The 12,039-nt window shown below is 49.7% G+C and overlaps 1 protein-coding gene across 1 annotated transcript; it reads left to right on the top strand.

The window, feature by feature from the left end:
- Positions 1-1,620: 1,620 nt before the first annotated feature.
- On the top strand, positions 1,621-6,811 carry OCSTAMP (osteoclast stimulatory transmembrane protein; the record flags this gene model as incomplete). Its single annotated transcript, XM_082857850.1, has 3 exons — positions 1,621-1,664; positions 4,359-5,361; positions 6,449-6,811. 3 exons carry the CDS (start codon positions 1,621-1,623, stop codon positions 6,809-6,811), a joined length of 1,410 nt encoding a protein of 469 aa, XP_082713976.1.
- Positions 6,812-12,039: the final 5,228 nt, after the last annotated feature.

Raw genomic sequence — 12,039 nt, 5'->3', positions numbered from 1 at the left:
CCACCCTGGTAATGTTGGGCCTCATTTTTGAGGGGCTTCAAGCCCTAGCTGGAGCGGAGTAGAAGCTACCTTTTTCGAAGGGCCTCCACATGGCAGTTCACCGCTGTTTCCGCCTGGCCCTCTGCTCCTTACCTTAGGTGGCCCCTGCAGGTGCCTGCATTTCCTGCTCTTCGTCTACTGTGTGTGCCCAGTTCTTTGCAGACTTGACAGTGGCCCGGCTTCCTAGAGCGGCTTGTGATCCAGGAAGGGTGTTAAGCCCTCTGAGGACTACAGGTGTCTCATCCAATTGTGTGACTATGAGAATGCCACTTCCCTTATCTGGGCCATGGAACACGCTCCTTCAGGCCTGAGCAAGTGACCCAGGCAATGTCCTTAGAAAGGAAACGACAGGGAGTCTGGAACACCGCCTAACTGTGCCCCCCGCCCCAGTCCATCCTGTAGGGTGGGGGGCTGGGGGCTCAGGAGAGGCCTCCTGGCGGAGGTGGTCCTGCTGGCAGTGATGGGGCACAGAGACACTGGAGTGTTGGGGGGAGGAGGGTCTGCTTTCCAGGAAGGGATTGGCTTTCAGAACAGCCCAGAAGCGTACCTGCAGGGCAGTGACTGCGACAGAGCCCACAAATAGAGAATTCACGTTCACTGAGTGCCTGCTCTTGGCAGTGCCAGACGCATCCCAAGGTCAATGTGAACCTTGTGAATTCTTCCCTCCCCACCAGTAGGGCCCAGTGGCTGACCAGTAAACTCTGGAGCAAGGATGCTGACTATAAATCGTGGCTCTACCTGTTACTAACTGAGCGGCTGGGTTAAGGGACTTAAGTCTCTGGATCTCAGTTTTCTGAACTAAAGAATGGAAATAACAGTCCCTGCCACAAAGGGTTGTTGGAAAAAAAAGATTCAGTGAACGCCAAGAGAAGCTATGTAGCAGAGTGCCTGATACTTAACAAGTGCTCGATAAATGTTAACTGTTCTTATCCTTACGCTCTTTTAAGAGGAGAAAACTGGGACAGAGAGGCAAGGTCACCTGCCCAAGGTCACACAGCTAGGGAAGGACGGAACTGTGACTGGAAGCCAGGTCCATGTTGGGATAAAGACAGGAAGGGAGCTGAGAGGGAGACCAGAGTCCCTGACGATTGGAAAGTCATAGCAGCGGTCCAATTGTCTCCTGTGGGTTTCCACCCCCTAAGAGTTAGAGATCACGCTCTTCTGGGGGCACATAACTACGCAGGGGGAAGGAACATGAAGCCGAGCTGAGTTCTAGCCCCAGCACTACCGCTAATGAGCTGTATGGCTTCTCTGAGCCTCAGTTTCCTCCTCTGTAAAATGGGACTAATTCTACCTTCCTGCTATCAGGATTAGAGACTTTGCTTGGAAAAGGCCTCTTCTCTCCTCCCACACCTTCCACTGGCTCCTGCCTGCCGGAAGAGGATGACTCAGCTTGCCCACCCCTCTGGGAGGTGGGCCCAGGCAGGGCGGGACAAGGCCACCAGAGGCACTTAAATCAGGGCAGAAAAGCAGAAGTGACAGTTCTGGTCACTTTTGGAGGACGGAATTCCCCCCCACTTCCTCTCCACTTACCTTCGCTGCCTGAGCCCGCCTGCCCAGATCCACTGCTGTTCAGGGAGCATGAGGGCCCCCCAGGAGATAGCTGAGCATCTCGTCAGGACCGGGTAGGTCTGGGGACTTGGACACTGGGGGCCACAGGCAAGAAAACAGTCAGTGGTCAAGCCTGATGGGTATGAGCTAGGTCTCAGTCTCTGCCATTCCCTGGCTGTGTGACCTTGGGTAAATCCTCACCTCTTTGAGCCTCAGTTTCCCCATCTGCGAAATGGGAGTAATAATAATGTCTACGAGACTGTTGTGAGAATTGAATGAGAAAACGCATGCTTAGGGCTTGCCGTCGTGCTTGGCTCAGAGTAAGCTCCCAACGAATGGCAGCAGGTTCCTCAGCATTTACCACATTCAGCACAGACCTTGGCACCCAATACGATTTAGAATTGGTTTTCCATTCCAATGTCATTCAAATTATTAGCTATCATTTTAACAGCTACCATGTTTCAAATATGAATTACACAGTAGAAGGGAGTTTAGTCCCAAATTAAAATGTCAGCGGGACTGGGAAGACCCTAATTCGTCACCTCTAACTTCAAGTGGGTCCTCAATGCCGCCCAGCATGTGTCTAACTTCCCGAGTTCATTTACTCTCCCACTTTCCTGGCCACCTATGTTATACCTTCTTCTTCGCCTTCAAATTTCCATCATCTCCTCTAGCATCCTCACCATCAGTGCTGATGTGCCTTCCTGCTACCCTGAACAAACAGAAGTAAACATGCTACAGTCCACAAATATTTATGGAGCACCCCCTATACATCAGACACTATTCTAGGTCCTTGGTATTTATCAGTGATCAAAAGAGACCAAGTCCCTGCCCTGGTGGAATTGAGGCTCTAGTGACAGGTAATAGCTGACATGGTACTTCCTATGTGCCATGACCCTATGAGGTATCACTTTTATGCACCATTTTACAGATGAGAAAACTGAGGCACGAAGAGGTTAAGAAACTTGACCAAGGTCACACAGATGGTGAGTGATGAAGCAGGGATTTGAACCCAAGCAGTCTGGAGGTCACGCCCTTAACTATTGCTCTGTTCTGTGTATACTGGTTGATACCGATACATTAGTACGCACACCTTACCTGTCCATTCACCATCACCTGTAACCATTTCCTGTGCCTTCCCACCTGCTACTAAGGATGAACAGCCCCTGCTCCTTTCTAAGACCAGCCCCAGTTTCCATGCTCTCAATCTTACCCATGCCACTCACTGAAGAATGTCACACCAGCAAGCCTCCCTTTCATCAATGTCTCCCCTCTTGATTGGATCCCCCATCTGCAAACATGCTCAAGTTCCTCCATCCTAAAGGAACTTGGTTCCATTTCCCATGTCAACTACTACAACATTTCTCTGCACCTTTACTGCAAAAATGACCTGAAACCGTTGTCGGCACTCGTGCCTCAATTTCTTCTCCATCCAGCCTCCCTTGGGTCCACTCTAGTGAACAAGCCACCCAGCTGCCCTGGTCCAGGTCACCAGTGACTTCCACGTGGCTAAATCCAATGGTCATTGCTCAGCTCTCATCCTTCTTGACCCACCAGCGGCACTTGACACGTTTGCTCACTCCCTTCTTGAAACATTTCATTGACTTGGCTTCCCAAGCTCCACAGTGCCTGGCTTCTTGGTCTCCTGGGCTGGTTCCTCCTCATCTCCCAACCCATGAACCCTGGAGCGCCACTAAGCTCTGTCTTCGGAGCTCTTTCCTTCCCGTCAGCACATGGTCTTAAGGAATCTCATCTACCCCATGACTTTAAATACCATCTATCAATCCACAACTCCCAGCTTTATATCTCCAGCCTGCTCTCTCCTCTGAGTTCCAGATTGTTTCCAATCACACATTCAGCAGCTCGCAGCTCAAATTTCTGACTGCCAGCTGAATTCTTCCTCTCTCCCCTCCACCCCAACCTGTTTCAACCACAGATTTCCCATCTCAGGAAACAACACCTCAGTGCTTTCAGCTGCTCAGACACAAAACCTCATTGTCATCCTGAACCCCCCTCTTTCTCTCACACTCACAACCAATCAGTCTGCCAATCGTGTTGGCTCTTCCAGCAAAACGTATCCAGAGCCCAACCTCTTCTTACTATTCCTCTGCAATCACTCTTGCATGGAAGCTCTATGAGGCCAGGAATTCTCCTCTGTTTTATCCATTCCTGTTTCTCCAATGGCTAGCACAGAGTAGTTGCTTAATAAATATTTGTTGAATGAATAAATAAGAGTACAATAGAGGAGAAAAGTTCCTCAGAGATCAACTGGTCCACTCTTCCCATCCTCTAAATTATAGAGGAGATACTGAGATCCATAAAGAAGGAGTGTCCAGGGTCACACTGAGCTGACCAAGATTATGAATTCAAGTGAAAAAGCATCTCTCCCCATTTCTCTCTCTCTCATCCTCTCTCTTTCATTTGTGCTTCTCTCTCCATGACTCTTTCATTCCCTTGCACCAGTTGCCCTCACAAGGCACAAGCAGCCCAGGTATTCATCCTCTCATCCTCAGGAACTGCATGGAAACTAGTTCTTCCCTGACAACTCAGTGAGAATAATCCTGGGGAAGGCTCTGATTGGCTCAGCTTAGGTCATGTGGGTTTGGGGTGGGTTACTCTGATTGGCCCACCTGGGAGGAGTGCCCGCCACTGTGGCTAAAGGGGTGGAGCCTGTTGGCAGTTGACGAGTTTGTAGGGCAGGGGCATTGGGTAGACACACAATGCCCCAACCCTCCTGATAGAGGCTCCCCCTATTTCCTTGTGTGCAGGTGGAGATTCTGGTACCTGGGGCTCCACAAGGCCCTTGCCCTGCTGCAGGCCGCCTGGGTTGTCTTCTCCCAGCCTGTCCCAGCCAGCTGTGGCCAGCTGCTCACCCAGCTCCTCCTGTGCGGTTCCCTGGCCATTGCTGCCGCGGGTCTGACCTACTATGGGCTGGTGTCCCTGCTGCTTTATCCTCTAGGGCCCTCGGCCATGGTGGCCACTGTCTGTGGCCTCCTGGCCTTCCTGGGCCTGGGACTGGTGCCCCCCGCCCGCTGTCTGTTTGCACTCAGCGTGCCCACCCTGGGCACGGAGCAGGGCCGCCGCCTGCTCCTATCCTGGAGTACCGCCACCCTGGCCATTGTCGTGGTGCCCAACATCTTGGCCAACATGCACGCAGCTGGGCAGGTGCTGAGGTGTGTCACGGAGGGCTCCCTGGAGAGTCTGCTCAACACCACTCACCAGCTGCACAGAGCCTCCCAGGCTCTGGGCCCTGACGGCCAAGCAGGCAGCCAGGGCCTGGCGCTCCAGGCCCAGGGCGATGGCTCCGCCTTCCGGCTCCACGTGTTCAGGGTCGCTCAGCAGGTCCTGGAGGACTTCTCCGGCCTGGAGTCCTTGGCCCAGGTGGTGGCCCTGGGGACCCAGCGGGCAGTCACAGCGCTCTTTATGCTGGGCCTCCTGGTGGATTCAGCCTGGTACCTCCATCGATACCTGACGGACCTGCAGTTTGATAACATCTATGCTACCTGGCAGCTGGCTCAGCAGCTGGCAGAGGCCGGGGCCACGCACCTGGTGGCCTCCCCACCAGCCTGGCTGCTGTGGGCGGCCCGGCCAAGGCTGTCCCAGGGGGAGCTGCTGAGTTGTCTCCTACGGCTGGGGCTGCTTACCCTGCTCCTGATGGCCACAGCCGTGACAGTGGCCGTGGACCACGTGGCCTTTCTCCTGGCGCAGGCAGCCGTGGGCTGGGCTCAGCAGCTTCCCGCTGTGCCCGTCACGCTCACCATCAAATACGATGTAAGTGCCGTGACAGGAAGGTGGGCACAGAGTCATTTCCTTGAGGGAGAGGATAGGGTTTGTTAAACCCTTGACTCAAAATTGAATTTACTTGCCTTCGAGTCGTGGTGCTTGGATACGCTGTGGGATCCAGGGGCTTTGGCAGACGAACCAGGTAATTCTCACGACAGCCTGAGGCAGTGGGTTCTGTTTTCACCCCTTATCGCAGGTGAAGATATATTAAAATAATTTGCTCCCCAAGGCCACTCTTCACACGTCGCAGCATATCCCAGCCTCATTTTTCTCACTTGTACAGACTGGATCAATCCTCCTTACCCTACAAGGTTACTGGGAGTCTTAACATGTGGTTGTCTCTAGAAGTACCTAGGCGGCCCCACACCACGTGGGAGATGTTTAATAAATAGTGACTATTATTAATAGCTCACATCTGTAGATAACAGACTGGAGGAAGCCTTAGGAACAGCCCATGGACCAATCCTGCCAGCTTCCTGTTTTGTATTTTTTTTGCGGTACGCGGGCCTCTCGCTGTTGTGGCCTCTCCCCTTGCGGAGCACAGGCTCCGGACGCGCAGGCTCAGCGGCCATGGCTCACGGGCCCAGCCGCTCCGCGGCATGTGGGATCCTCCCGGACCGGGGCACGAACCCATGTCCCCTGCATCGGCAGGCGGACTCTCAACCACTGTGCCACCAGGGAAGCCCAGGTTCCCGTCTTTTAAATGAGGCTGCTCATGGACTCATCCTCATAAAATTGTGCTTACTTGATGGACTAGAACGTCTGAAGTTTCGCTAAGGGCTCAGAAAAGAGTAAATGCCCTTAAGCATGAATTGGTTTTCTCTAAAGTGTTCCCTGCAAAGAGTAATAACAATATAAATAGCATTTGTATGGTGCTTTTCAGTCCGTAAAAAGCCTGTTTCAGATTCCTGATCTCAGTTGACCCTCCTCAAAACGGTCAGATTTTGCGCCCATTTTGCAGATGAGGACAGGGAAAGCTGGACCCGTCCAGACCCACGAGCATCCAGATGTGGTGGGGGGCAGGGAACGGCTGGGGTGTCTCTCTGCTGACTTTGCCTTTTTCTCCTTTTTGAAGGCTGCATACACCATCCTGGGCTTCATCCCTTTCCTCTTCAACCAGCCGCCTCTGGAGAGCCCCTTCCTCTCTGCCCACAACTCCTTCCAGTGGGAGCTGCGCTTCGTCGCCCCTGGCTGCCCGCTGCTGCCCCCCCGGCGCCCGCACACAGCCGCCCACCTGGCTGCAGGCGCCCTGCAGCTCGTCGCTTGCTCCACGGTCCTCCTGGAGACCTATGCCCGGCGCCTGAGGCACAGCATCGCTGCCTCCTTCTTCAAGACCCAGGAGGCAAGGAGGGTCCACCACCTTCATGCCCGGCTCCAGCGAAGATATGACAGGCACCGAGGCCAGCAGCTGACCCCGGGCACTCCATACTGCTCCTGAAACCCGGGCCGGGCGGCAAGCACCTAGAACGGCTAGACAGACCTGCTGGATACCTGGAAGGACAGAGAGCAATGGCGCCGAGAGGAAAGCACTTTGGAGTTGCCCAGACCTGAGTGGTGACCTTGGCCCTTCTGCTGCCTCCACTGTGTGACCTTGGGTAGGTCGCTTCACCTCTCTGAGCCTTGGTTTCTATATCTGCATAAGGACTGCGTAACAACAATCAGTGTGACCTACTTTGCACACGGGAATGTGTTAAGGGCGGAATGAGATACTGGGCAGGAAAGGCCTGGATAAACAGAAAAGGACGACGCAAAGTGAAGACAGGGTTCCTCCGGCCGGTGCCAGGTGTCTGTCCAGGCTTCCGTCTGCATAGGCTGCTGTACCTGGTAGGTGGAGACTTTGCACCCTGATGGTGTCTAAACGCCCCTGGAGCTTATTTCTATGTCTCTGAATCTTCTGAACTTATTTATAGTCATTAAAATTTTCTTGATTTTATAAATAAATGTATTTATTAAATTCTAAATTAGATTGTTATTCCTTTGCTTCAAATTCCTTCAGGGTTTCCCCATCTAGGGTTGCCAGGTTTAGCAAATAAAAATACAGGCCACCTGGTTCAACTTGAATTTCAGATAAACAATGAATACGGGTTTGGTATAAGTATGTCCTGAGGCTACTTATACGAAACCCGTATTTGTTGTTTATCTGAAATTCAAATTGTTGGGTAATCCGTATTTTATGGCAACTCCATCCCTATCGAAGTTACAATAAAATCGCAACTCCATACCCTGTGGGCTTGGTATTCCCTGTTTTTCCCTCCAGGTCGTTCTCTGCCTTTCTCTCACCTGCTCTCTTTCCCAGGAGTCTGACATTTGTGGTTCTATCACCCTGGTTCCCTTGACCTCTGACTCCTGGTTGGGCTCAGCCAATGGGAGGCACCGGCAGGTGATTTAAAGTGGGAAGAGAGAACGAGGTCAGGCTGTTTATCCCTGCGGCCTTCTGGGCATTTATTTGGCAAAGGCCACGTTCCACGCTCTGGGTGACCTCGCTCCCACTGCTACAGTTCCCCCTGCGTTCCAGAGAGGCACAGCTTCCATCTACCAGGTACAGGTCTCTGGGGGTGTCGTTATCATTCCCTTAACCAAGTCCCCACCTCTATGCCTTCATTAAATTCTCTTTAGGGAATTCCCTGGCGGTCCAGTGGTTACGACTCCGTGCTTGCACTGCAGGGGTCACAGGTTCAATCCCTGGTCAGGGAACTAAGATCCTGCATGCTGTGAGACCAAAAGGAAAAAAGAAAAACTCTCTGTAGTTATCCCTTGAGAGCTCTTTCCTGGGTCACAAAACCTTGACTGAGCCAGCCTCTTCCTCCCTCCCTATGCCCTGGCCGCATGGACTTAAGCTCCTCAGAGGCTGCTTTGCACCTCGGGGCAATGCCTTTGCTATTCCCACATCCTGGAACACTTCCTTCAAGTCTCGGCATGGCCGACTTCTTTGCGTCACTTGGGCATTAGCTCAAATGTCACCTCCTCAGAGAAGCCTTCCCTGACTATTCTACCTAAAACTGTCCCATCCCACCTAGTTCTGCTCTATTACAGGAGTCAGCAAGCTCCAATCTGTGGGTCAAATCGGGCCTGTTTCCATGAATAGAGTTTTATTGGACCATTGCCACACCCATTAGTTTAAGTACTGTCTCTGACTTCTTTTGCTCTGATGGGAGATTTGAGTAGTTGAGACGTGGCCTAGAAAATCTGAAATATTTACTATCTGGCTCTTTAAATAAAATGTTTGCTGACCGCTGATCTATCATATTGAGTTGTTTCACCATCTTTATACGTACCCTTATCAATATCCTTCATTCCCTATGCATTTGTATGTTTAGCTGCCTCTTTTTTTTTGTTTACTTGCTGGTGTGTTTCATGTCATCCCCACAAACACGTAAATCCCATGCTATCTGTCTGGTCCTCCACAGTTTTCCTAGCACCTAAAGCAGAACCTGAGCAAGGGCTCAGGAACAATTAGTTGAATGGCCAGATATCTGGAGGTAGAATTGCGCTCTCTCTGGTCTGGGCTCCTTCCTGAAGATTCTGGGCTTGCAGAAGGGAATAGTCAGGCACTGGAAGCAGCCTGCATCAGGCCAAGTTTGTGGCCAAAGGGAAAGATACAAAGCACTAAGCAATACATCACCTAGGGAGGGTGGGAGGGAGATGCAAGAGGGAGGGGTATGGATATATGTGTATACGTATGGTTGATTCACTTTATTATACAGCAGAAGCTAACGCACCATTGTAGAGCAATCATACTCCAGTAAAGATGTTGAAAAAAAAAAAAGGAAAGAAAAGAAATACATCCCCAGACAAGAGTTTCAATTTAAACAGCCAGTACATTTGAGAGAATCACATCAGGCCCCAGGAAGTGCATCAGCTTTGCCTCCTAAGGCCAGCTCCCTCATACCACGCATGTGGTAGACAGAATTATGCCCCCCAAAGCTGTCCATACCCTAATCCCCAGAACCTGTGAATATGCCACCTGACATGACCAAAGGGGTTTTGTGGATGTGATTAAGTCAAGGGTCTTGAGATGGGGAGATTATCCTGGATTTTCTGGGGCATGTGAGGAGGCAATATAATCACAATGGTCTTTATAAGAGGGAGGAAGGAAGGTCAGAGTCAAAAGGAGAGAATGTGATGACCAGAACAGAGGTTGGAGTGACGTCATTGTGAGGAAGGGGCCCTGAACCAAGGAATGTGGGCAGCCCGTCCTGAGCTGGCAATGTAGCAGAAAGAGGGTCTGTGGATTCCCCGGGGCCAAACTCACCTCCCTCCTCTGCTCCCCTCCAAATTCTGGCTAGAGTGGATCTGGGGGACCATGAATCCTGATTAATTATTGTAAAACCCTGAGTTGTTTTTTTTGTTGTTGCTTTCAACAATAGGGATGTAAAAAACAAAATAGGAGTTTACAATCTTTTCATCATTGCCCCTATACTTCTCAAAAAGTAAGCTTTCTTGCTCACTGGGTCAGCTTCTAGGGCTTTCTTCACGTGCAATCTGAGTAAGGGGTAGATAAGGAAGCAAAAAGAAATATGAAACTCTAAGTTGATCTAATTTAGAAAGCACTAATGTGGGCTGAATTGGGTGTCCTATCAGTCAGGGTTTTATTACAGATAAAAGAAATTTCTTTAGATATTTTAAGACAGGAGATATTTAATACAGGGAATGAGTCCCTATAAACGTTTGGAAGCGCTGGAGGAGGGGACCTCCAGGAATGAGAGCCCAGAACTGCCTTAACCGGGGAGCTCAGCTCTGGGATAATCAGGAAGGTGAGAAACCGGAAGCACCACTCAGATAGCTGGCTCTCAGGATGCACTGTCTTAGCTGTGTCATTGGATGAGAAAGATGCCTCTATGACACCATTCAACTCAAACCTGGAATTCAGCACCAGGGGCCTTGGACAGCTCCCCAACCTTATGTTAAGAGAAGGTTTCTTCCTGGCCTTAAATTAATCTTCTAGGTCAGACTTGCACTGCAAACCCAGTCTTATTTTTCCAGCTGATGCTGCCATGCTCTAACTCCAATAACTAGAGTAAAATTAATCTCTTTTGTGTCTTATTTTCTTATTGGACCCCATCCCAAATTTTATTTATTCCTCCTCTGCATCAAAGTTAACTATAATGTTATTGCATAATGGTTATAAGCTTGGGCTCTAGCATCAGAGCACCTGCGTTTAAGTCACAGCTTTGCCACTTCCTGGTGGTGTGACACTGGGAAAGTTTTCTTCTTTGACTGTTCTGAGCCTTTATTTAATAAGTTCATTTAACAAATATTTATTGAGTTCCTCTCATATACAAGGTACTTGTCTGGGTGTTGGGTATGTAGCTGTGATTCTTATGTAGCCTGCATCTGTTAGGATAAGAAAGATAACAAATAAATATTCAAAGAAATCTATAAAGTAATTTCAGAGTGGTAAGTGCTATGAAGAAAAGTAAAGGAGTTGTGGTTCACAGTAATTCAAGGGAAGTGACTTTAGGGTGGTTGAGGAAGGCATCTCTGAGGAGACAGATCCCAGTGGAGACCAGAAAGGATGATATGAAACCAGCCATGTGATGACCCAGTAGAAGAGGTTTCCACGTAAAGGGAACAGCAGGTACAAAGTTTCCAAGGCAGGAAGGAGCTTGCCACATCTATTAGCTTTCCAGGACTGCTGTAACAAATTTCCACACACTGAGTGGCCTAAAACAAAAGTTTATTGTCTTCATTTTGGGAGGCTATACGTCTGAAATCAAGGTGTCAGCAGAGCCCGCTCCCTCTGAAGGCTCACGGGAAGAATCTTTCCTTGCCTCTTCTTAGCTTCTTCCTTGGCTTGTAGTTGCATCACTTCAATCTCTGCCTCCGTCTTTACATGCCCTTCTTCCCTGTGAATGTCTCCTCTGTGTCTCCGTGTCTGAATCTCCCTCTCCTTTTTTCTTATAAAAATGTCATCCATTGGATTTAGGGCCACCTTAATCCATTATGACCTCATCTTAATTACATCTGCAAAGACCCTATTTCCAAATAAGGTGACATTCTGAGGTTCTGGTGGACATGAATTTGGGGAGGATACTATTCAACCTAGTATACCACGTAAGCCAAACAGAAAGATGGAAGCTATGGTTGAAGCATCATGAGTAAGAGGGAGAGGTAGAAAAGGGCCACATCACAGAGGGAATTCTAGAGCTTGTATAAAGTGTTTGGATTTGTTTTAAGTGAAAAAGGATGCTGTTGAAGGGTATAAGCAGGGGAATGGTTTCTATTTTTTAAGGGATCCCTTGATGCTGTCTGTAGAGAGAGGAGCAAGACTGTAGTTGAGAGACCCGCTAGGAAACAATTACAGTTGCCCAAACAAAAGATTATGGATAAATGAAAGTGTTGGTAGAGAACATGGTGGTGAAATTTGGATTAATTTGAGGTACATTTTGGAGGTAGAATTGAAGAACTTGCCAAAGTATTGGATGTCAGTGGTGAGGGAGAGAGAGAGATAATAACTCCCAAATATTTGGTTTTAGCAACTGGGTGGATGTTTTAGCAACTGGTGGCTTTGCTAAGATGAGGAAGACTAGGAATGGATGAGGTAGGATACGGGAAATCAAAGAATTCCACTTTAGACATATTTAGTTCATTGCCAAGTACTACGCCTTGCTGCTGGCAACTGAACAGCTCAATTAGGCAGGAGAGAGAGAGCTGGCAGGCTTAGAG

This window comes from Leucopleurus acutus (genome assembly GCF_964270905.1).
Source record: "Leucopleurus acutus genome assembly, chromosome: 16".
NCBI lineage: Eukaryota > Metazoa > Chordata > Mammalia > Artiodactyla > Delphinidae > Leucopleurus > Leucopleurus acutus.
Note: the sequence above shows the minus strand (reverse complement) of the source record. Positions and strands in the feature narration are given on the sequence as shown.